Genomic DNA, 26099 nt, shown 5'->3' with positions numbered 1-26099 from the left:
GGAAGAGTTTAGGCTCCCTCATCTTACTGGTCCCTGAAAGTTATCCCTGATGTCTCTTGCTTCCCTTCCCTACCTTCTTGCAGCAGGCTGGGCAGTTCAGTTCAGCAGAACGCTAATTGCTCTCCTGAGTGGAAGTGCTCTAACCCAGGGGGAAGTGTAGGTACCTGTGAGGCTTGGCTATTAATAGAGGGTTTCTCAGGGTCAGTAAGTGATTATGCGGAAGGCATTAACTAGCCTGTGTTTTTGAAGGGAGGAGGATTCTTCTGTCGCACAGGTATTTTACTGTTTATTAACACTTCTCTGAGTAAGGGATAGGGAGAAAAGGATTCAGATTATTTTTTGCTGTTTTGTAGAAACTCTAGTACAGGAAGAAGAGGAATTTGAAACTGTTTAACCATCGTGTCTTAAGGTTATTTTAGTACTTCTTAATCTGTTCTTTGGAAAGGTGCTGTAATAAATGCACTGCTTTGAGATATTCTGACGTTTCTATTTCCTCCTTCCCTCCTTCTTAAGTGTCATAATTTCCAAGATCTGCCTTATTCTTTACTATATCTTTATGGAACGGTGAACTTTGGCGGGGGAGGGGGACTTTAATACATTCACAGGGTCAATGATTTGTGTGTAATCTTTTTAAAGAACGGTACAGAAATCAGCATCTTTGTATGGAACTCCTTATCAGGTGACTTATTAAATGTTCTTACAAAACACAAATAACATTATTGTTCCAGACCCCAAATTATTATTATTTCTATAATTTGAGTGTTGGAACATCTTTTTAAATTATTTTTTAATTTTTTTAAATAAAATTTTTTAAAAGCAATGGCAACAAAAGCCAAAATTGACAAATGGGATCTAATTAAACTAAAGAGCTTCTGCACAGCAAAAGAAACTACCGTCAGAGTGAACAGGCAACCTACAGAATGGGAGAAAATTTTTGCAATCTACTCATCTGACAAAGGGCTAATATCCAGAATCTACAAAGAACTCAAACAAATTTACAAGAAAAAAACAAACAACCCCATCAACAAGTGGGTGAAAGATATGAACAGACACTTCTCAAAAGAAGACATTTATGCAGCCAAAAGACACATGAAAAAATGCTCATCATCACTGGCCATCAGAGAAATGCAAATCAAAACCACAATGAGATACCATCTCACACCAGTTAGAATGGCCATCATTAAAATGTCAGGAACAACAGGTGCTGGAGAGGATGTGGAGAAATAGGAACACTTTACACTGTTGGTGGGACTATAAACTAGTTCAACCATTGTGGAAGTCAGTGTGGCGATTCCTCAGGGATCTAGAACTAGAAATACCATTTGACCCAGCCATCCCATTACTGGGTATACACCCAAAGGATTATAAACCATGCTACTATAAAGACACATGCACGTGTATGTTTACTGTGGCACTATTCACAATAGCAAAGACTTAGAACCAACCCAAATGTCCAACAATGATAGACTGGATTAAGAAAATGTGGCACATACACACCATGGAATACTATGCAGCCATAAAAAATGATGAGTTCATGTCCTTTGTAGGGACATGGATGAAGCTGGAAACCATCATTCTTAGCAAACTATTGCAAGGACAAAAAACCAAACACCACATGTTCTCACTCATAGGTGGGAATTGAACAATGAGAACACATGGACACAGGAAGGGGAACATCACACACCGGGGCCTGTCACGGGATGGGGGGAACGGGGAGGGATAGCATTGGGAGATATACCTAATGTAAATGAGGAGTTAATGGGTGCAGCACATGAACATGGCACATGTATACATATGTAACAAACCTGCACGTTGTGCACATGTACCCTAAAACTTAAAGTATAATAAAAAATTATTTTAAAATTAAAATTAAAAAAAATTTTTTTTTTGTAGAAATGGGGTCTCACTATGTTGCCCAGGCTGGACTCAAACCACAGGCTTCAAGCAGTCCTCCTGCTTGGGCCTGCCGGAGTGATGAGCTTATAGGCGTGAGCCACCACGCCCGGCTGGAATATCTTTAATTAATGCAGGCTTAAAAAACCCAACCTCCTTAGTGAAATAATGGATGGAGGCAGTGATCATCAGTGACTGCCTAGTCATTATGTGAAGAGTTGATGAGGAGCCTTGTAATGGATGAAAAGTGATGTCACCTCTTAAGCCCTTGATAAATTTTAGTATCACTCAGAATAGAACAGGCAGAAACCAGGCGCTTCCTGCCGTGATACAGTGGAAATACAGAGGACCACCTAGGGAGTATTCTTGCCAAAAACATTGATTCTGAATCTAATGAAGCCTCTTGATCTAACTACCAGTTTATAAGAAATTTGGGGGAAGAACACGTTAAATGACACCATGAGAATATAGTCAGCCAAATATAGAATGTGGACTGTCTACAGGGACAAATGACCTTTCTTTAACAAGTAAATAGGGAGAGATTTAAAAAGGGGGAAAAAAGGAGGAGAAAACTGTTATAAAGTAAAAGAGACCTAAGAGACACATGAACTAAAAGCATTGTGTGTACCTTGTTTGGATCCTGGTGTGGAAAAAGCAACTGTACTGTTATACAAAAATATTTTGAGGCCACCAAGGAAAACCAAGTTTGAAATGCATAATTAGATGATATTAGGAATTATTTTTAATTTTGTTGGGTGTGATAATTATATTGTGGTTATAATTTTTTAAAGTCCTTATCAGAGATGCTGAAGTATTTACAGAAATTAATGATGTCTGGGATTTGCTCTATTTGTGTTTTAAAAAAAAGTTTATGGGATTGAAGCTGAGTAATGGGTTCCAGTCTTTCAACTTTTGTGTATGTCTGAAAATTTTATAATAAAAAGTTTAATTAGTTAATTTTTTTTGAGACAGAGTCTCACTCGGCTCACTGCAACCTCCGCCTCCCAGGTTTAAGCTATTCTCCTGCCTCAGCCTCCCAAATAGCTGGGATTACAGGCATGTGCCACCACGCCTGGCTAATTTTTGTGTTTTTAGTAGACACAGGGTTTCGCCGTATTGGCTAGACTGGTCTTGTACTCTTGTCCTCAGGTGATGCACCCGCCTCAGCCTCCCAAAGTGCTGGGATTATAGGCGTGAGCCACTGTGCCTGGCCTATAATAAAAAGTTTAAAATGCCAAAATTGGGTTGTTTGGCAGCATTTAAACAATTTATTGTAATAGCAAAAACAGGCATAGAACTCTACATGGAAGGGACTGCAGTTTTAGAAAATTGCTTTCTGGGTTATCTATAGATTTGATCTGGTTAGTTTCTTGTCAAATTAGTATTTACATTAACTTCATGTCATTCCCTATCATGGAGTCCCACAGAACCCTCAAATAAACCGAGATAAGTTATAATTATAGACACTTAGAGAGTTAATGCTATGGATAATTGCTAATCAGTAGGCTCTTCATACCAGTAAGCAGGCAGAACAGGGGGTTTGGGAAAGATTACCAGTGAATGGAAATAAATTAAGTAAAGATGAGAATGAATAATATGTGTGCTTGACTGAATTGGATTCCAGAAGTATATGTAACCAGAACTCAATTTGGTGTGTGTCTTAGTCCGTTTGGGCTGCTATAACAAAATACCTTGGACTGGTCACTTATAGACAATAGAAAATTATCACTCACAGTTCTGGAGTGAGAAGTCCAAGATGGAGATCATAGCAGGCTCGGTTTCTGGTGAGGGCTTGTTCCTCATAGACAGCGCCTTCTGTGTGTCCTCATATAGGAGCTCTCTCTGGCCTTTTTTAGAGGGACACTAATCCTGTTCATGAGGGTGGGGCCCTCATGACCTAGTCACCTTCCAAAGGCCCTGCCTCTTAATACCATCACCTTCGGGTTAGGTTTCAACATATGAATTTTAGGGGGACACAAATATTCAGACTATAGCAGTATGATTCCTAAAGGTGGCCCCTCCTGACTGCGGCAGAGCACCCGTAAGTGAACATGTCCCTGGAGGGCTTGGAAGTCAAACTCCCCCCACCTTCCTTGATGGTGTCATTTGACCCCAATGATCATCTTTCTGCAGATTATCACCAATCTCTATCGTTGGCCCAGATTTCTCTCTCAAACCCTAGAGTCACATTTCCATCCACCCCGAGTTGGCTCCTCACCTTCCATGTGAGTCTCAAATGACAGGCTCCTCTTGATGACCCCGCACCATTCGTACAAGCCATTTCCACATCTGTGAATCTCCTTCCTGCTTCAGGCCACTGTGCTCGCCACCCCCTCTGCCTGGAGCAGCCTTCCTGTCTCTCTCTATCGGCTCCTCATCCTTTCCTGAGCTTCCTTGCTGTCCATCACAGCATCTTGCTTATTTCCTTACCAGTCTTCTCTGTTCATCATTATTGTCTGTCTCCTCTTCTCAGCCATAAAGTTGTGAGCAGGGGACCTTTCTATCTTGGCTAACACTTCACACCCTGCACTTAGCTCACATGACCGGTAGGTGTTTGTTGGACTCATGAATGAATGAATGGACATGTTAGTCTTTGGGCTGGACATGGGAGGCACACTGATAAGACACAGCCTCTTCCTTCAAGTAGCTCACAGTCTGGGGTAGGGTGGTGGGGCAGGTGAGTAATGAGTAAATCAAGAATGCAACCTAAGTGTCAAGAGAGAAGCACATGCAGGGTTCTGGGGAAGATGGAAAAGGGGGTTCTGGGGTGTGATAGGAGTTACGGGAAGGAGGAGGGGCCAATACCAGTAAAGGGAACAGTCTTTGCAAAAGCATGGTGGTCAGAGAGCACGTCGAATAGCTGGGGCATGGGCTGGTTGTAGGGGAGGGTAATACTAATGGCACAGGCGGGAACGGGGAGCTGAAGGCTCTTGTATCTCAGCTGAGGGCTTTGGCTTTTTGAAGGCTTTTAAGAGCCACTGGAGGATTTTGAGAATGGGGTGACATAGTTTGATTGTTTCTTTCCTTTTAGATGAACTTCATATATACAGAATTGATTGATCAGCTCTGCATGTTAGAAAACTCCAGATGGATTGGAGGGGATAGAGGAGGCTGCAGAGCTTAGGGTGGGTTATGGCTCGATGAGAGAGAGACCACAGCCCTGACTGATTACCATGGCTAGGAACACACATCTCTGATCAGGGCCGGGGCAGTTACAGGGTTTCTCAGCACACCTTCCCTTGGCCCACAGTACCAGCGTTTGGGGGGTGTGTTTGTGTGGGGGTGGGGGGGGTCACACATCTCTAGTTCTCTAGTGACACTGTTTGGACAAGGTGGGAACTTGTCATGCTGGAAGTGCTGCCACCCTTTGCATATGGGGCTTAAGACACCACCCAGGAAACACTTTAGAAGCCATTTGAAAGGATGTTTGTGGATGTTGTGGCCTCTCCTGGTTCCCAAACCAAACCCAGAGTGAGCGAAGAAGCAGGCGATGTCCATGGACTCAGGACATCTCTGCTTCCTGCACTTCAGTGTCCTGGAAAGCCTCTCTCTCACAGAAGTTGTGCGAGGCAGGGCTCTGAGCGGGTCATTGTAAGGCCTAAATTAATTGGTGGCGGTGGGAAGGAAGATGTGTGAGGGTCCACAGCGCTGGCAGGACCTGGCTTACAGGCACGAGCTATTAAGTGGCATATGGGGGAGGGTCAGGGTTTTTTTAGGAGCCTGTTGGATACTCAAGTGGAATTGCCTAGTGGACAGTTGTAACTGTGACTTAGAATCACCTTTGACTTTTTGTTCTGTCTTCCCCATCCATTCCACTGGCTGCTGAATTTGATCATCTTTTTTACCTTAATGCAGTCTCTCTGACTTGGAACTTCTTTTCTGTTCCCTTCACCGTCCTGATCACACTCCTTGCCCTATCAACCATGCATATCTGTGTGTATGATGGAGCACTATTTTATGTTTCTTTCCGCTCTGCCAGATTGATTTTTCTGCAGGATAACTTTGGTCAAAAAGCTGCTCTGCTCAAAATATCCTATTCCTTCCTATTGTCTGCCAACATTCTCACACTCTTGGGCCAACTTTTCTGGTATTATTCTCTCCAACCACTGCAGACACATCCCACTTTGTCCAGACATGGTGCCTTTGTCCTTGCTGCTGCTTCCAGCCGGCGTGACCCCTCTCTCTCTTAAGCCTCCTTATCCCTTGATATAAAATAAAAGCTTAATTTAGAGCCGAATTAAGGCATTGAGCCTGCCACATAAGCTGTTTACTGTTTGTTGGAATTAATACCCCCCAGGGAGGCAGTGGTGTCTCCTGGCAGCTTGGACGTCAGTGTGGATGTTCATTGCTGCTGGCTCCTGCTGTTGGGAGGGAAGGTGCCTGCTCATGCTTAGTCATGGGATGTCGTGTGCCACTCCTGCTCTGAGTGTAATAGGAGACAGAAGATTATCTGGAAGCTGATGGTGTCCTTTTCCCTGTTGTTACAGGACTGTGTTTTAAATTAAATTATTTTAGAAACAGATGGCTGACAGAGAAATTTTTTTGCCTTTGTTGCTAGTGAATTGAGTAGTTTAGTTTGTTTTGGTTGCTCAAAGTGCTGACAGTCTTGCTTTCTAGGTTGGTGAAAGAGGATTGCATTTTATTTAGGAAAGAATAAAGCAAAACAAAGCAAAACAGAATATCTTTTGGTAAATACTCTGGACCTTGCCTTCAATTAAACCAACATTTTAATATCCTTAGCTCCTGAAATGAGAAAGTCATGCACAGAAATAGAGTCCCCAAACCCTACCATGAAGCCTAAACTGATGTTTTAGCTAGAATAGTTGAATTTTTTAAAAGCCTTGCTGTATTAGTGTTTCAGTATTGTTTGGTTGCAGTCATTGTTTTCTGAAGTTCCACATGAGTTCTCTTTATGTTTGGGTGAGGTCACTAATTGTTATCTGTGTTCCATCTTTAGAGGAGGAAATGGAAGGGGTGACTAATTACGAGGGATTTCCCCGGGGGGGGGGGGAACTGAGCAAGTTGGAGATAGAACAGCGCCCAGTTCTGTTTTCTGTGGAATGTTCTGGAGACTTTGGCCCCATTATCCCTCTCTGGATGGGATTGTATTTTGCCAGTGCTGAAGAGCTGTGCTTTTTATGAGCTGGTGTTTTTCCAGCTAAACCTGAAGCTGCCCACTGCTGGTATCATGGCCATTCATCATTTGGGGGCTCCCCTTTCTCTTTCTGGGGAACCCCTTATGGTTTGAGGGTTAGAGAAAACCTCATAGCATATACATAGGGTCCTATTTTCCTTCCACTTGGGAAGTCAGATCTCAACACCCATTTTTCAGGTAGTAATTTTCAGGGACCACGTATCTTGTTAGAGGATGAAGGACCTGAGACCCAGGAATGTGAAATGGCTCCTCCAGGTGGGCGGGGATGCGGCCCGAGGCCTGCAAGCTCTCATCTCCGGCACTCTCTATTATTACACTATGGTGTCTCTTATTTGAGTCAGGAATCAAAGATGTGACATATGGCAATTCAAACATCACGAATTCTCCGCTCTCTTGGTGTACTCCGCCCCATCCCTCAGCCACTCCCTATTTTCAGTGGATGTTCTGGACTTTTTTTTTTTTTTTTTTTTTTTTTTTTAGTAGCAAATACTGTATTCAGAGAAGCCCTCTAACCAGAATTCCCACCAATTCTCACAAGTAAATCTGTAAAGTTTCCTGGTCTCTGGACTCACTCTCTCAGTCTGTCCTCCATGGTGGTAATTTTCAGGTACCCTGCGTCTTGTGGAGGATCAAAGCCCACTTTCTCTCCAGGTTCCGTTCCTTCCTTCCTTCTCAACCCCATGGGCTCCTCACTGGTCCTTTCGTCTTCGGTGTTGTCATTTCTTTTGCATTACTCCATCAGCAGCGCTCTCGCCCTTTTGATGTCATTTGAGTCACCCTTTGGTTCCAATTATAGGTTCCAAAACAACAGTAAGAACGACAGCAACAACAAAAACCCATACATTACTTCCTGATGAGAACCTGAGTTATTTTTATTTTGCAAGAGTTGTATTTTATTTATTTTACTATTATTATTTTTGAGACAGAATCTTACTCTGTCACCCAGGCTAGAGTACAGTGGCACAATCTCAGCTCACTGCAACCTCCCCTTCCTGGGTTCAAGTGATTCTCCTGCCTCAGCCTCCCGAGTAGCTGGGATTACAGGCACGTGCCGCCATGCCTGGCTAATTTTTGTATTTTCATTGAAGATGGTTTTTCGCCATGTTGGCCAGGTTGGTCTTGAACTCCTGACCTAAGGTGATCAGCCTGCCCCGGCCTCTGAAAGTGCTGGGATTACAGGCATGAGCCACCGCGCCTGGTCTATTTTGCAAGAATTTTAGACATAAATTTGGCAAATTAATGCACAGAGTTCCCATATACCCTTCATTCAGCTTCCCCTAATAATAACATCTTACATGATCATAGTGGGGTTACCACAATTACGAAGTTTGCATTTGTTCAATGCCATGAATGAAACTACAGACTTTACAGGGTTTCACCAGTTCTTCCACTTCTGTTCTGGAGTCCAGTCCAGACTTGCACATCACATTTAGTTGTCACAGCTCCTCAGTCTGCTCAGTTCCTCAGTCTTTTCTTGCCTTTTATGACCTTGGCATTTTTGAAAGTCAGGTCTTTTATACTTTTATACAATATCCCTGGTACTGGGTTTATCTGATGCTTCCTCATGATTAGAGGAAACATTTTGCATTAGCTGCTTTGCCTTTTTAGAAACTTGCATCTTTAACCAGCTCCTCGGTGATTCTTCTCTCTCATCTCAGAACCAAGTGACTTCCCCAGACCCTCCAGGTACCATCTCCCTTCCCTGCCTCATGCAGTGAAACTGCTCATGAAGTTGACTGCGTGGAGCTCCTGTTTCCTCATCTGCCCTTCACTAGTCAGCCTGGCTTCTGCCACCACGAGAAACGTGCATGCCAGCAGGGCCTCTGCAGCCTGCACGTGCCTGGTCTCTCGGAGTCATTCAGCACAGCGACCCTTCCCCAGTACCGACTGATTTTCTGTTTTCTTGTCACCTCCCGTTCCTGGTTTTCCCATGTCTCCCTGGCTTCTCCTCTTCACGTTTGCAGGTTTATCTCAGGCTCGGATATCCATTTGCATACTTGATATCACCGTGTGAATTTCCCTAAAGTAAATCCCAGGCTAGTGCTTCTGAAACTTGAATGAGTGCATGAATTACCTGGGGGTCATGGTAATAGCAGTTTCTGACTCCGTAGGGTCTTGAGTGGGCCTGAGATGCTGCATTTCCAAAACACTCCCGGGTGATGCTAAAGATCCGCTGACCACACTCTTGAGGAGCAAAGTGCTAAATACACCACTCTAAGCCGCTGTCATCTCAAGTTCAACTCTAGTGACCTCATAACTGATTTCTCTACATCTCCTCTTGCCCCCATTAGCCTGTTCTGCACACAGCAGCAAGAGGTATTTTTGAAAACCATTTTTCAGATCCTGTCATTCCCATGCTTTTAAATAGCTTCTTCAATGGCTTCTCACTGCATTTGCTCAGTGTCCTCAGCATTGCGGCTTCTAAGCCTTGCATTGTCTGGTCTCCTACATTTCTCTGACTCTACCTTAGAGTTTAAAAATATTTTTTTTTTTCTGTTCCTTTCCAGACATGCTGGCCTTCTCTGTGTTCTCCAGTGGGCTGCATTCCTAGTACTGCCCCTCTGCCTCCAACCCCGAAACCATGTGCAGATCCCACATCCTTTGCCCACATAGTGCCACAGAATGTGCCACTCTGCAAACGCTTGTTTTCCAGTTAAGACAAAATAAAGAACTTACACGAGCATGTGAATTGACTGTTCATAGAGCATGCTGTCTAGTTTTTATAATTTTAATTTTTAATTTTAGCATGGCCTATTCTCTGAAAAGGGAGTATGTTGATTTCCATACTGGTTCAAGAACCTTGTCTCGTTGCAGACCCATAACAAAAAGCTTGTGGACCACACTGTGAGTAACAGTGGGTTAGGACACTCTTGTATGCCTTCATGTCTCCTGCACACATACACACCCTACGCCTCCCCACCACACACCTCCAGGAACACATGGTCTTAAATGTGAAAAACAAAACCTTAAAACTATTAGAAGACAACACGGAAGAGTAACATAATGCCTTGTAGTGACGGGAACAATTTCTTAAATCTTCCATCTTAAAATATATACACGTGAATCTCAAACAATAACAAAAGACTGATAAATTTGACCATATTAAAATCGAGACCTTCTTTTTTTTTTTTTTTTTTTTTGAGACGGGACTTTTGCTCTGTCACCCAGGCTGGAGTACAGTGGTACAATCTTGGCTTACTGCAACCTCTGCCTCCTGGGTTCAAGAGAGTCTCCTGCCTCAGCCTCCCGAGTAGATGGGATTACAGGCACCTGCCACCACGCCTGGCTAGTTTTTGTATTTTTAATAGAGATGGGTTTTCACCATGTTGGCTGGGCTGGTCTCGAAGTCCTGACCTTAGGTGATCCACCCACCTCGGCCTCCCAAAGTGCTGGGATTACAGGCATGAGCCACCACGCCTGGCCAAAATTGAGACCTTCTGTTCATCAAAGATGCTATTAAAAATATCAAACAACAAGTCATGAACTGGAGAAGTTATAACTGACATAAGATATGAGGATCCAAAACACAGGTGTACGCCTGCCCTATTTTATTGCACTTTGCAGATACTGCGCTTTTTACAGATGGAAGGCTCATGGCAGCCCTCCTTAGGTAAGTCTGTCGACACTTTGTGTCCCTGTCACAATTTGGTAATTCTCACATTTCTGATGTTTTCATTATTATTATATCTGTTATGGTGATCTGTGATCAGTCACCTTTGATGTCACTATTGTAATTTGTCCTGGGGTGCCGCAAACTCTGCCCATATACAAAGGCAAACTTAATAAATGTGCATGTCCTAACTGCTCCACTCACCAGTCGTTCTCCTGTCTCTCTCCCTCTCCTGAGGGCTCCCCATCTGCTGAGACACAAGAATTTTGAAATTAGTCCAGTTTATAACCCTGCAGTGTCCTCTAGGTGCTCAAGTGAGAGGAAGAGTTGCATGTCTCTCACTTGCAGTCAAAAGCTAGAAATGATTACGTGAGGAAGACACGTCAAAAGCCAAGGGAGCCTGAAAGCTGACCTCCTGCAACAAATAGATCGCCAAGTTGTGAATGCAAAGGAAAAGTTCTTGAAGGAAATTAAAAGTAGTACCACAACGAACACATGAATACTAATAAAGCAAAACAGCCTTGTTGCTGATACGGAGAAAGCTTGAATGGTCTGGATAGATTAAATCAGCTGCAACATTCCCATAAGCCAAAGCCTAATCCAGAGCAAGGCTCTAACTCTGTTTGATCCTCTAAAGGCTGAAAAAGGTAAGGAAGCTGCAGAAGAAAAGTTTGAAGCTAACAGAGGTTGGTTCTTGAGATTTAAGGAAAGAAGCTTCTCCGTACATAGAAGTACAAGGTGTAACAGCAAATTATCCGGAGGATTTAGGTAAGATCATTGGTGGAGGCAGTTAGACTAAACAACAGATTTTCAGTGTGGATGAAGCAGCCTTCTAGGAGAAGATGTCATCTAGGACTTTCACAGCTAGAGAAGTCAGTGCTTGGCTTCAGAGCTTCAAAGGATGGCTGACTCTCTTGTTAGGGGCCAATGAAGCTAGTGACTTGAAGTTGAAGCCAGTGCTCATGGACCATTCTGAAAAGTCTGGGGCCCTTAAGAATTATGGTAAGTCGGCTCTGCTTGCACTCTGTAAGTGAAACAACACAGCCTGGATGACAGCACATCTGTGTAAAGCATGATTTACTGACTAACTTAAGGCCACTCTTGAGACCTACCGCTCAGAACAAAAGATTCCTTTCAAACTATTACTGCTCATTGACAATGGACCTAGTCACCCAAGAACTCTTATCAAGATGGATAAGGAGATTAAAGTTGCTTTCATGCCTGTTAACACACATCCATTCTGCATCCCATGGATCAAGAGTAATTTTGACTTTCAAGTCTTACTATATAAGAAATACATTTCATGGCTGGGTGCGGTGACTCACTTTGGGAGGCCGAGGCAGGAGGATTGCTTGAGGCCAGGAGTTTGAGACTAACCTGGGCAACATAGTGAGACCTTATCTCTACGAAAGAAAGATAAGATAAATAGCTGGGCATAGTGGCACATGCCTGTGGTCCCAGCTGTTTGGGAGGTTGAGCTGTGGGGGATTCCTTGAGCCCAGGAGTTCAAGGGTGCTGTGAGCTATAATTGTACCATTGTACTCCAGCTTGGGAAATAGAGCAAGACACTGTCTTAAAAAACAAAACAAAACAAAAAGATAAAAGAAATATATTTCATAAGGCTATATAGCTGCCATAGGTAGCGATTTCTCTCATGGGTCTGAGAAAAGTACGTCAAGAACATTCTGGAAAGGGTTCACCATTCTAGATGCCATAAAGAATATTCGTGATTTATGAGAGACAGCCAAAATATCAACATTAACAGAAGTTTGGAAGAAGTTGATGCGAAACCTCATGAATGACTTTGAGGCATTCGAGACTTCAGTGGAGGAAGTCACTGCAGATGGAGTGAAGAACCTGAATTAGAAGCAGAGCCAGAAGACATGACGAATTGCAGCACTCTCATGGTCAAACTTAAACAGACGAGGAGTCACTTCTTATGGATGAGCAAAGAAAGTGGTTTCTTGAGATGGAACCTAGTGCTGGTGAAGATGCTGTGAATATTGTTGAAATGACAACAAAGGATGTAGAATATTCCATAAGCCTAGTCGATAAAACAGTTGGCAGAGTTTGAGAGGATTCACTCCAATTTTGAAGGAAGTTCTACTGAGGGCCAAATGCTATCAAACAGCATCACAGGCTACAGAGAAGTCTTTCATGAAATGAAGCATCAATTGATGAGGCAAACTTCATTGTCTAAGATACAGCCACCCTAACCTTCATCAGCCACCCACCCTCATCGGCCAGCAGCCGTCAACACTGAGATAAAACACCACCAACAAAAAGATTGCAACTCGCTGAAGGCTTAGATAATTGTTAGCATTTTTAACAATGAAGTATTTTTAGTTAAGGTGTGTACATTGTTTTTTTTAAATTTTTTTTTATTATACTTTAAGTTCTAGGGTACATGTGCACAACATGCAGGTTTGTTACATATGTATATATGTGCCATGTTGGTGTGCTGCGCCCATTAACTTGTCATTTACATTAGAGGGATAACATTAGGAGATGTACATTGTTTTTTTAAGACATAATGCTATTGTGTACTTAATAGACTACAGTATGGTATAAACATAACTTTTATATGCACTGGGAAACCAAAAAATTTGTGTGACTTGCTTTATTGTGATATTCGCTTTATTAAGTTTGTCCAGGACCAAACCTGCAACAAAGGTGTATTTATACATCAAGAATGCCTTTAGGCTGGGCATGGTGGCTCATGCCTATAATCCCAGCACTATGGGAGGCTGAGGCGGGTGGATCACCTGAGGTCAGGAGTTTGAGACCAGCCTGGCCAACATGGTGAAACACTGTCTCTATTAAAAATACAAAAATTAGCTGGGCTTGGTGGCACGCACCTATAGTCTCAGCTACTCGGGAGGCTGAGGCAGGAGAATTGCTTGAACCTGGGAGGCAGAGGTTGCAGTGAGCTGAGATTGCGCCACTGCACTCCAGCCTGGGCAACAGAGTGAGACTCCATCTGAAAAAAAGAATGCCTTTAAATCAGAAAGAAAAAGACAGACAACCCAAAAGAAAAATGGGCAGTAGGATTGAAAAGACAATAGTAGGCCGGGCGTGGTGGCTCATGCCTGTAATGCCAGCACTTTGGGAGGCCGAGGCGGGCGGATCACGAGGTCAGGAGATTGAGACCATCCTGGCTTACACTGTGAAACCCCGTCTCCACTAAAAATACAAAAAAATTAGCCAGGCGTGGTGGTGGGCACCTGTAGTCCCAGCTACTCAGGAGGCTGAGGCAGGAGAATGGCGTGAACCCAGGAGGCAGAGCTTGCAGTGAGCCAAGATCGCACCACTGCACTCCAGCCTGGGCGACAGAGCAAGACTCTGTCTCAAAAAAAAAAAAAGACAAGACAATAGCAGAGGCAACATGAGTGGCCCGCAGATATTGAAAAGGTGATCCATCTATTTTAATCAGGGAAATGCAAATTAAAACCACAAGGTTTCACATCAGCCAGATTGGTAAACATGTGGACATCTAGGGCTATCAAGTCATAGTGAGGATTTGCAGCCATCAAGCTCTCATATATTGCTCGTGGAAACACAGATTGGTTCAACGACTTTGAGAAATTTAATGAAGTTACAGGTGAACATATCCTCTGATCTGCAATTGCATTCTTTTTTTTTTTTTTTTTTAAGACGAAGTCTTGCTGTATCGCCAGGCTGGAGTGCAGTGGCACAGCCTCAGCTCACTGCAACTTCTGCCTCCCAGGTTCAAGTGATTCTCCTGCCTCAGCCTCCAGAGTAGCTGGAGCTACTGGCATGCGCCACCACACGCAGCTAATTTTTGTATTTTTAGTAGAGACAGGGTTTCACTATGTTGGCCAGGATGGTCTCGATCTCTTGACCTTGTGATCTGCCCACCTGGCCTCCCAAAGTGCTGGGATTATAGGCATGAGCCACTGCGCCCAGCCAGTTGCATTCTTATGCATACACATATATACATATCTACACATGTACATAACACACACTTTAAATATGTGCACCAGAAAACAGGTAGGAAAGTTCGTATCAGAAATGTTTGTAATAACAAACATTAGCAGTAGTCCAAACCTCCATCCACTGTAGTTGGATAAATTTTGGTCTATTCATATGGTGGAATTCATGTTGAAGTGAAAATGAAAAAATTATATATAAAAAAGGACATAGATTAGAAAACCAATACGGAGAGAAATAAGTTGCAGTAGATTATGTACAATGTGATTCCATTTTGATAAAGTTTAAGAACATACAAAGCTGAAGAATATATTCTTTAGGGCTACATACATGTAGTCAGACTATAAAGAATAACATGGATTTGAGAAATGCCTAATTTAAAATAGTGGCTACCTCAGTGGGAAGGAAGGGAGTTGGGAAGGGTTACACTAGGAGCATCACTGGTAAGGGTAGTACTTTTCTTAAACTGGGTGATCGGTACTCAAGTGTTCCTTGTATTATTTTCATAACATATATATATATTTATAAACAGTATTATCTACTTAATATTTGATAATAAAACCAGTACCAGTTGGAGAGGTAACTTGGTAGAAGATATTGGTGTACATTTTGCGTTGGAGAAACAAGGGGAAGACACTTTTTTCTAAACCAGGAAGATAAATGGAACATGGAGAAGGGGAAAGGATGGTTTTTGTAACAGCACTAAAAATCTGCCTAGGACAACCTGAGAACTAGAAGAAGAATAAAAAGGCAGGTGCAGTGGCTCATGCCTGTAATCCCAGCACTTTGGGAGACCGAGACAGACGGATCACTTGAGGTCGGGAGTTTGAGGCCAGTCTGGCCAACATGGTGAAACCCCATGTCTACTAAAAATATAAAAAGTGGTTGGGTGTGGTAGTGGGCGCCTGGAATCCCAGCTGCTCTGGAGGCTGAGGCACAAATCGCGGGAACCTAAGAGGCAGAGGTTTCAGTGAGCCGAGATTGCACCTCTGCACTCCAGCCTGGGTGACACAACAAAAACTGTCTCAAAAAAAAGAGAAAAAGAAAAAGGAAAAAGTTGCTGGAGATTTGCGAAGTTGGGGAGTGGTTTAATGATCAACTGCTTTTGTTTGTAAACTCTTAGAAATCCTGGGGGCCAGGAGCCCTTGTTTTGTAGTAGATTTCATAGCCACAGAGACTTGAGATGACTCATCATGTTTTAGAAACTCCACAATTTAGCAAAGAAGCAAAAGTAATGTTTCTGTCTGGATGAAAGCTCTTTAGAGACACTTGATACTGCTGTCCCTTGGGCCTCCCAGGCCAGCCCTCAGAGGAGGAAGTGTTTTCCCAGCGTCTGTGCCTGCAGTTGTGAGCTGTCCCCAGGTGGACTGCGGGGTTTCAGAGTCCAAAACGTGTGCCTGCCCATAAGTTTTAGTAACAGAATTTAGCAAGTGCTTTCAACTCAATTGTACTCTAACATAGTTTAGTCTTTTTTTTTTTTTTTTTTTTTTTTGAGACAGGGTCTGGCTCTGTTGCCCAGGCTGGAGTACAGTGGCACAGTCTTAGCTCACTGCAACCTCCATCTCCTGGGCTCAAGCGATCCTCCCACCTCAGCCTCTCAAGTAGCTGGGACTACAGGTGGTCGCCACCATGCTCACTTAATTTTTGATATTTTGTAGAGACGGGGTTTCGCCACTTTGCCCAGACTGGTGAACTCCAGGGCTCAAGCCATTCACTCGCCTCCCACCTCCTGCCTCGGCCTACCAGAGTGCTTGGATTATAGGGGTGAGCCACTAGCACCTGGCCATTTAGCATGTTTTTTAACTAAATTTCCTTGCCAACAACTTTAATTTGGTGGCTTGATTTGACAAAACACGGTGTGGTATGAAGAGCCTTCAGCCCCTGGGAAGGCAGGAACTTGTTTCTTTCTGTGTTGGCCCTGCGGGGTGCTATTTTGAGCTTTATTTGCACCATGAGGGATTGGCCTAGGTCTTAAAGGATCTATTAAGCTTGAAAAGTACATGATTCCATGATTGACTACTATGGTTCAGGAAGATTTCCAGATAGAAAACATGACTTAAAAAAAAAATGTAAGGGTACCACTTCGTCTTGCTTGTGAGAGTCTGAGACAGACAAGTGTTGGAGACAGCTGGGCATCTTCCTCACTACTGTATCATCATGGAATTGGTGTGGCCTGGTGGTGAGAGCGCAGGGCAGTTTCCCGCTGTGACGTCCAGCATGGCCAGAACCTGGCCAGGGCGAGGTGCAGGTGCCTGGTAGGCTCCCAGTGAACAAGGGTTTGCTGCCTAAATGGAGAAAAGGCCTCAGCACTGGCTACTTGGAGTGGGTGGCAGGCCCGGGTCAGCTGGGAGCGGTGCAGGAGTCCAGGGTCCAGCGTCATTCAGGCGGGTGTCACAGTCTGAGAAGCACCCATCTCACCCCAACCCCTTTCCTTTCTCTGTCATCCAAGAGAGAACCTTTCTCTCTTTTGTGAACCTATGCTTTAGAGCTTGAAAATTGATCTCCAGGGCTTGAAATTAGAGTCCCTGACGCCTTTTATGCTGTGAGAGAGACTCGCCTGGGTTTTCTAGTCTCCTCCTGAGTTAACTGCAGAAGTGATTCCCTTTGGCATTGCAGCTGCTTTGTCCCTCCTGGGGCTTGGCAGAGAGAAAGAAAGAAAAAAAAGCATCCCAGCTTGGCTTGCCTTCCATTTCTTAATACGAAGTTTTTGTTCCCGTCATTTTCTACTCAGGAGAATTTTTTTGTCCCTTTGGCCACTTTGCCCTCCCCGTTCCCTGTCCTTAGAAGGCCTAGTTGATTTAATTCTAGCTTGCATCAGATACCCAGGTTCATAAATTAGCCACTAAACGTTGCTCTTCTTGGTTATTTTATCTCTTGCAGTCTTCCGGTTCACTTCCAAATACATTTGTGATTTTTTTAAAAAGGGAATTTGCTCCTTGTTCAGATCTAATATTTCAAAACAAATTATATCATAGCAGTTTTAAAACAGACACATAAAATGATTTATCTTTAGGAAAACATTCAGATTTATATGATACACAATTTGACAGAACCGTGATTTTATTACTTCTTACATTTATAACTTATAAGCCTTCATTGTAGAAAAGAACATCCAAAAAAAAAAAGAAAAGAAGAGAACAGCTGCTATTTTACTGTGGTCATAATAAGTATCGTGTTTTCTTTTACCTGTGCTTGGGATGTGACAGGTAAGTAACACAAGCACTTAGGCAAGGAATCCTACAGCCAGGTTGTATGGAAGACAACAAATGCTGTATAATATTGCTATGAAACAACTTAAAATATCGATTAAAAAATCTTTGTATTATTTATTCATTTTAAAAATTCATATGATAGAGAAAGGAATATAACCCTTTAAGCATTTTATATGTGGTTTAAGTTGGTGACTTTCAGATGCTAGGAGAACCAGCTAGAAATATTTTATCTATGGCACTAAATATTATTTACAAATTTTGGTATGTAGAAACAAAAATCTATTCACAGAATTTTGTCTTAACTCTTGATCTCCATCTCTGCTAGTGAGTCAACAATACCTCTGGCTGTCCCTCTTATAGCTTCTATGCATAACTTTTAATTCCATATAATATGTCTTTTGTAAACTCACCAATTACATAGGAGTATTACTGTTCATTTATACCATCAGTATTTGTTTAGATTTAACCATATATTTATCTTTTTTTTTTTCTTTTTGAGATGGAGTCTCGCTCTGTTGCCCAGGCTGGAGTGCAATGGCACGATCTCAGCTCACTGCATTCTCCACCTCCCGGGTTCATGTGATTCTCCTGCCTCAGCCTCTGGAGTGGCTGGAACTACAGGTGCATGCCACCACACCCAGCAAATTTTTTATTTTTAGTAGAGACAGGGTTTCACCGTGTTGGCCAGGCTGGTCTCGAACTCCTGACCTCAGGTGATCCACCTGCCTTGGCCTCCCAAAGTGCTGGGATTACAGGCGTGAGCCACCACGTCTGGCCTTATGTTTATCATTTATTCTCTATTCTCAGATCTTCCTGCTGAGGCAATAACCCTTCTTTTTGAAGGTTATCCTTATTTAGAAGCTCATTTACTGTGGGTCTTCTTTTGGTATAACCACTGTTAAGCTGAAAATGTCTTGATAGAGATTTTTCCTGGTTATTCACCTCTGAGATGTCAGAGAGTTTCTCTCAGCACTTGAGGATTTTGTTTCATTGTCACCTGGCTTCTAATTCTGTCAGGCAGTTATTTTTGCTTAAGTTTAGTTGCTGTTTCCTTTTTCTCTGACTGCTTTTACAATTTCTCTTTGTCTTTGGTCTATGGTATCATGATGTGTATAGGTTTGGATTTTTCTTTTTTTAAAATTCACCCTCCTTGGGATTTTTTGGTCTTTCTGAATTGCATGGTTCGTTTCTCTTATTAATTTTGGCAAATTCTTAGCACTATGTCTTTGAATATTGTATCTACCCTATTCCATTTTATTTTTTTCCTAAAACTTTGATCAAATGTATGTTGGACTGTCTTATTCTGTCTTCTATGTCTCTTAACTTCTTTTTTTAATATTTCACATTTATTTGTTTCCCTGTTCCCTTTTCTGAGTAATTTCTTCAGACCTATCCCCCAGTTCACTAAATCTTGTTTCAGCTCTGTCTAAATTGCTATTTTATATGTATATTGAGTTTAAAATTTATTAATTATAAAATTTTTATTTCTAAATGTTTTAAAAATATTTCTGGCCAACTTTTATAGTCTCTTGCTCATTAGTCATGTTTTCAGTCTTTATTATTTTAAATGAATTAAATATAACCTTAAAAAATGGGTCTCATAATTCCAATATCTAAAGTTTTTATAGATCTGATTCAATTTAGTTGGCCTTTTTAAAAAATACTTTCTTCATGGGATTTCTCTTGACTTTTGTTCATGGTACTTTGCTTTCCTATGTATTTTATAATTTTTACTTCTGTGCTCTGCAACTCTAGCTGCAGGAATACTTTGAAACCAGACTGTGAATATGTTCTTCTGGGTGTAATTTATGTTAGTTTCTGACAGGCGCTGGAGACCTGGTCCACTTTAAATTATGACTCTAAGCATACAGTTGTTAGGACTATACAAGTAGTATAGGTTCCACACTCGGGATGACGTTTCGTACAATAGCTATACAAAGTCAGAGCTGAGACATATACTTTTCCCTTGTTTGGCTTAAACAGCAGAAATTGATTGTCTCACCGTTCTGGAGGCTAGAAGTCCAAGTTCAAGGGTGGCTTCCTTCTGAAGCCTGTGAGGGAGAATCTGCTTCAGGGCTGTCCCCTAGCTGCCGGTGATTTGCCATCAATCTTTGCTCTTCCTTGACTTGTAGACGCATCATCATGATCTCTGCCTTCATCTTCACATGGTGTTCTCCTTCTGTGTATGTCTGTGTCCAAATTTCTGCCTTTTTTTATTTTTATTTTTTTTTGAGACGGAGTCTCACTTTGTCTCCCAGGCTGGAGTGCAGTGGTGCGATCACGGCTCACTGAACCCTCCGCCTCCTGGGTTCAAGTGATTTTCCTGCCTCAGCCTCCTGAGTAGCTGGGATGACAGGTGTGTGCCACCACACCCGGCTAATTTTTGTATTTTTAGTGGAGATGGGGTTTTGCCACGTTGGCCAGGCTGGACTCGAACTCCTGACCTCATGATCTGCCCTCCTCGGCCTTCCAAAGTGCTGGGATTACAGGCCTGAGCCACCGCGCCTGGCCCAAATTTCCACCTTTTATACGGTCACCAGTATATTAGATGAGGGACCCACCCTACTTCAGTATGACCGCATCTCAGCCAATTACATCTACACTGACCCTGTTTCGGAATATGGTCATATTGTGAGGTCCTGGGATTTCAACATAGGAATATTGGGAGCACATAATACATAAGCCATAGCAGTGTCTTAACCTGGGTTTTCCGCCAGAAAGCAAAGTCTGAGACATGGGTTTATGTGCATATTTTATTCTAGGACATGATCCTGAGGAACAGAAGTGAGAGACTGAGGAGAGTTCAACAGGGAAAAGGGAAAGTCAGTCCAAGGTGTTCTCAAGTCAGACACTATTAGAAACTGATACCTGTTTTTGCTGTCTTCTGTAAAGTGGATATTTTTCTTCCTAATTCACTCTTTCCCTGAGATTATGACACTTCCTGGGCCTCCACTTTTGGAAAATGGTCTTCAGTTGGGTTCTTTCCTTATCTAGGCTAACACTTGTCCCTCATCTCCGTTGTGGCCTAAACAGCAGGCCAGCTGGTCCAGTACCTGCCTTGGGTCCCCAGTCACTGCCCTTGAGCAGCTCCTGTTTTATTCCTGGATTCAGCACGTTCCCCTTACTGTCTTGCAGGCCATCCAGTCACTTAGAAGATGGTTTTTAAACATTTATTAAGTAATCTTAAATGTTCTGAAGTAGACAGTTTCAAGATCTCTAGTCTGCCATGTTGCTAGAAACAGAATAGAAATGACTTACTTAAAAAAATAGAGTAAATTCAAGACTGTCCTTATACCATTTCACACAGGTATGTTCTGATAGACTGTTGGGATTAGAGAAACGAGGTGTTGTTATGCATTTTGATAGTTGCTCAGTTCTCAGCCTGGGCTGCAGAGGACAGTCCCTGGGCCCTGGGCTTTCATCAGTGGCTGGGCCATCACTTGTCCTTTTTCTCTAGGCTATGTCATACCTGAATTATCGGTGGAGAGGCCTCAACTTACTAAATGATAATGACAGCAGTCACAAGTTAAGGAATACAAAAGTTTGAATGGATGATGGGATAATGTTGGCTTTTGTTATCAGAACTTGGTATCCTTGGATTCCATTCATTCATTCATTCATTCATTCATTCATCAATCCAAGTGATGTCAATTGAGCTCCTAGCACTTATTGTGCTAGGCACTGGGGAGACAGGTAAACAATGCCTGTCCTTAGGAAGCCCAGAATCTAGTGATCAGATAGTTCATTTCAGTGGGCATGATAAGGACAGGGAGAAGCCCAGGGAGAGGCACGAATCCAACTTCAGAGCATCGAGGATGAAGCTCATATCTGTGCTGCATCTGAAGGGCCAGAAGGAGCCATCCATATAGAGAGCTGAGGAAGGGCATTCCAGGCGGGGGTGAGAGGCTCCATCCATGTAGAGAGCTGGGAAGGGCATTCCAGGCGGGGGTGAGAGGATCCATCCATATAGAGAGCTGGGGAAGGGCATTCCAGGTGGGGGTGAGAATGTGCACAGCCATGGAGGCCAGAGTGTGTTTGGGTTTGGGGCACTGCAGGTGCCAGAGCATAGCTGGGAAGGCCTAGAGTGGGGCAGGAAATGGTGAAAGCTGAGGCTGCAGGAAGCCTGGGGCCTTCATGTGGAAGCCTCAGCAACTGTGTTGGGGAGCACAGCTGAGGAACTGGGGAACTCTCTTACTTGGGTAGTGAGAGATGCAATGAGTTGTCATGTTCATTTCTCGTAGCAGCCAGCTCCTATCACTGAAGAGAAAACACACAGGCTTTGGAGTCAAGGAAGCCTTCTATTCAGATTCCAGTTCCACTCTGTCTGGGTGGTCTTACAATTGATTTATTTACCTTCTGGAAACCTTTCTTTACTCATGTCATAAATGAGAGAAAATGGACTGAACAGCCTCCTCTGTTTCCAGTATCCTACGGTTCTGTGGGAAAAACTGTAAATATGCCCTCCCCACCCCCACACATACACAGCTTAGGTAAAAACAGTGCCCAAGTTTAGGAATATTTGCAGATATTGTCCTGATGGTAATTCTGTCAATTTCTCGTTTCCAACTAGCTGTTTAACTTCTGACGGTGATTCATGGATATTTATGGTGAATGGATGTTTGTTAAATGAGTAAATTCTCATGCCTGAAACAAAACGTTAGCTGTGTGACTTCCAATGCATTGCACTAACCCAGCTCTGATTTTCTTGATAGATGAGCTCTCTCCGGAACAGCACAACCTTTCTTTATACTCCATGGAGCTCGTGCTGAAGAAAAGCACTGGGCACAGCGCTGCACAAGTGGCCTTAACAGAAACTGCTCCCGGCTCCCAGCACAGCAGTCCTCTCCATGTCACAGCCCCGCCGTCTGCCACTACTTTTGATACAGCCTTTTTTAACCAAGGAAAACAGACCAAAAGTACAGCAGATCACAGCATCTTTGTGGCAACTTACGTGTCAGTGACGAGTAATGAGGTGGCCGTCGATGACGATGAGATGGATAACTTTCTGCCAGATACTCACTGGACCACTCCACGGATGGTTTCTCCAATACAGTATATCACAGTCAGCCCACCAGGGCTGCCCGGGGAAGCGTTAGAACCTGTGCTCACTCCATCGTTGCCCATGGTTTCTTTACAAGATGAAGAAGTGACATCGGGCTGGCAGAACACCACGCGACAACCAGTGGCATATGCTGAGTCCGCCAGTCATTTCCACACCTTTCGGTCAGCTTTTCGCACCTCTGAGGGCATCGTTCCAACTCCTGGCAGGAATTTGGTGCTTTATCCTACTGATGCTTACAGTCACTTATCAAGCAGGACTCTGCCAGAGATTGTGGCTTCCCTAACAGAGGGTGTGGAAACCACCCTTTTTTTAAGCTCCCGGTCTTTAATGCCACAGCCGTTAGGCGATGGCATTACTATACCGTTGCCCTCCTTGGGGGAGGTCTCACAGCCTCCAGAGGAGGTTTGGGCCACAAGTGCAGACAGATACACTGATGTGACCACCGTGTTGAGTCAAAGCCTAGAAGAAACCATCTCTCCAAGAACATACCCTACTGTGACTGCATCGTATGCAGCCCTTGCATTCAGCAGGACACATTCTCCATTGCTTTCAACTCCTCTTACATTTGCGTCCTCTGCTTCACCAACTGGTGTTTCATCTAACCCCTTTCTCCCTAGCGACTCCAGCAAGACGTCTGAATTGCATAGCAATTCAGCCCTCCCCGGTCCCGTGGACAACACTCATATCCTGAGCCCGGTGTCCTCATTCAGACCATACACTTGGTGCGCGGCCTGCACTGTGCCTTCACCTCAGCAAGTTCTGGCCACGAGCCTCATGGAGAAAGACGTGGGATCAGGGGATGGTGCCGAGACTCTGTCCATGACCGTGCTAGAAGAAAGCAGCATCTCTCTAATGAGTAGCGTCGTAGCAGACTTCTCTGAATTTGAGGAAGATCCTCAAGTATTTAATACGCTTTTCCCCTCCAGACCTATCGTCCCACTTTCTTCTAGATCCATGGAAATCTCAGAGACGAGTGTTGGCATTTCTGCCGAGGTGGATATGAGTAGTGTTACAACCACACAGGTTCCCCCTGCCCATGGCCGCCTCTCTGTGTCGGCGTCACTTGATCCTACTGCTGGCTCCTTGTCTGTTGCTGAAACCCAAGTGACGCCATCCAGCGTGACCACTGCATTTTTCTCGGTCATCACCAGCATTCTCCTTGACTCATCTTTCTCTGTCATAGCAAACAAAAACACACCGTCGCTTGCCGTCAGAGACCCGAGTGTTTTTACGCCTTATAGTCTGGTTCCTTCAGTGGAGTCTTCACTTTTCTCTGACCAAGAACGTTCCAGTTTTTCTGAGCATAAACCCGGAGGTGCTTTGGATTTTGCATCCAGCTTTTTCTCAACACCCCCGCTGGAACTCAGCGGCTCCATCTCTTCGCCTTCGGAAGCGCCTGCGTCTCTGTCTCTGATGCCGAGTGACTTGTCCCCCTTCACATCTCAGTCTTTTTCTACCTTGGTTGAGACATTTACATTGTTTGACTCTAGTGATCTGCAGTCATCTCAGCTGTCTCTTCCCAGTTCCACAAATCTTGAGTTTTCGCAGCTCCAGCCAAGTTCCGAGCTGCCTTTAAACACCATCACGTTGCTACCTAGCCGTTCTGAGGTGTCACCATGGTCAAGCTTCCCTTCTGATTCTCTCGAGTTTGTTGAAGCATCTGCGGTTTCACTGACGGATTCAGAAGCTCATTTTACCTCAGCTTTCATTGAAACTACCTCCTATCTTGAGTCTTCACTCATTTCCCATGAATCCGCAGTCACCGCACTGGTGCCCCCCAGCTCTGAGTCTTTTGACATTTTGACTGCCGAGATTCAAGCAACATCACCATTGACCACTGTCCACACAACGCCCATTTTAACTGAGTCTTCTTTGTTCTCAACTCTGACACCTCCTGACGACCAAATCAGTGCTCTAGACGGTCACGTGTCTGTCCTGGCCTCTTTCTCCAAAGCCATTCCCACTGGTACGGTGTTGATCACTGACGCGTACCTGCCATCAGGATCCTCGTTTGTTTCTGAAGCAACCCCCTTCCCTCTGCCCACAGAGCTGACCGTCGTGGGCCCATCACTCACACCCACAGAGGTGCCACTGAACACCTCCACGGAAGTGAGCACAACCAGCACCGGTGCTGCCACTGGTGGTCCCCTCGACTCCACCCCGATGGGTGACGCCGCAAGTCAGAGCCCCCCAGAGAGCAGTGCTGCTCCTCCCCTGCCGTCCCTGCGTCCCGTGACTGCCTTCACTCTCGAAGCAACAGTTGACACACCAACACTGGCTACTACCAAGCCGCCATATGTTTGTGATATCACAGTCCCCGATGCCTATCTGATCACAACTGGTAAGGCCCAGCTTCCTGCCGCCTCTCTGGGGTGGGCAGTCTTTCTAAGGAGCTTGTGTGCAGTGCCTGTGAGGCTTGGAGCTTCATGGTTAAGAGCAGAGGCGCTGGGCTCAGTTAACTCCCAGGTAGTACTCCTATGCTTACCTCCTGCGAGTTCTCAGAACAGTTATTTATCCTCTCTAATCGTCTGCTGCCTCACCCATTAAACAAGGAGCTTAGTTAAACCTGCTTCATTGGGCTGTTGTTCAGATGTAAATACGTTAGTCCCTGCAGAACACTCAGCCCTTGCCTAGTACATCAGAGGCATGCACGGGATGGTGCATATTAGTCAGCAGTCACAAGGAGAATAAATATTAGAACAAATACAAGAACTAAACAAGCCTTGGAAGTTCTTGGTAGGATCTTTGTCCTACCGTAACCCAGTAGGTGCACGGATGACATAGTTTAAACAAAATACTTTTTTGTTTAATTCAAGCAATGAGTTGGGCAACTATGTAAGGGCAACCCTTGCAATTTCTTACTCATTTACTCTTCTTACTTTTCCTTGAAAGGAGACTGCAGTTTGCTGTCATAGGTCCCTGTAAATGCTCCTTGGGTCCCGAGGAAAGAAAAGTAAAGTGACTCTTTGCTCTTATAGGTCCCTGTAAATGCTCCTTGGGTCCCGAGGAAAGAAAAGTAGTGACTAAATATCCTCTGAATCCAGTCTCAGCCTTTGGTCTCCTCCCCACCGCAGCCTGGGTTGCTAGCAGACTGGCCAGCAGCTTCCCTTGCAGTTGCATGGCTGCTGTGGCCACGTGAAGCTGGTGCCCACCTGAGGGCATGCCTGAGAGGTAGACTGATTTCAAGGGTCATGTCCCGCGACGGTGGCCCGCTTG

At 44.0% G+C, this 26099-nt stretch overlaps 1 protein-coding gene across 8 annotated transcripts in view; it reads left to right on the top strand.

Moving 5' to 3' along the window:
* Window positions 1–26099, top strand: part of KIAA1549 (KIAA1549 ortholog) — a 150464-nt gene that overhangs the window by 39496 nt on the left and 84869 nt on the right. For 7 of the 8 annotated variants that reach the window (XR_008626066.2, XR_010112656.1, XR_010112655.1 and 4 more), the window contains exon 2: window positions 22534–25224. Coding sequence is in view for 5 of the 8 variants with exons in the window: in XM_024929527.5 (XP_024785295.3) it covers window positions 22534–25224 (2691 nt within the window). In the remaining 3 variants the exon portion in view is untranslated. The remainder of the gene's footprint in view (window positions 1–22533; window positions 25225–26099) is intronic. The other variant, XM_063606115.1, reaches the window with a different exon arrangement.

This window comes from Pan paniscus, chromosome 6, assembly GCF_029289425.2.
Source record: "Pan paniscus chromosome 6, NHGRI_mPanPan1-v2.0_pri, whole genome shotgun sequence".
NCBI classification, from domain to species: Eukaryota; Metazoa; Chordata; class Mammalia; order Primates; family Hominidae; genus Pan; species Pan paniscus.
This window is presented reverse-complemented; position numbering and strand designations above follow the sequence as displayed.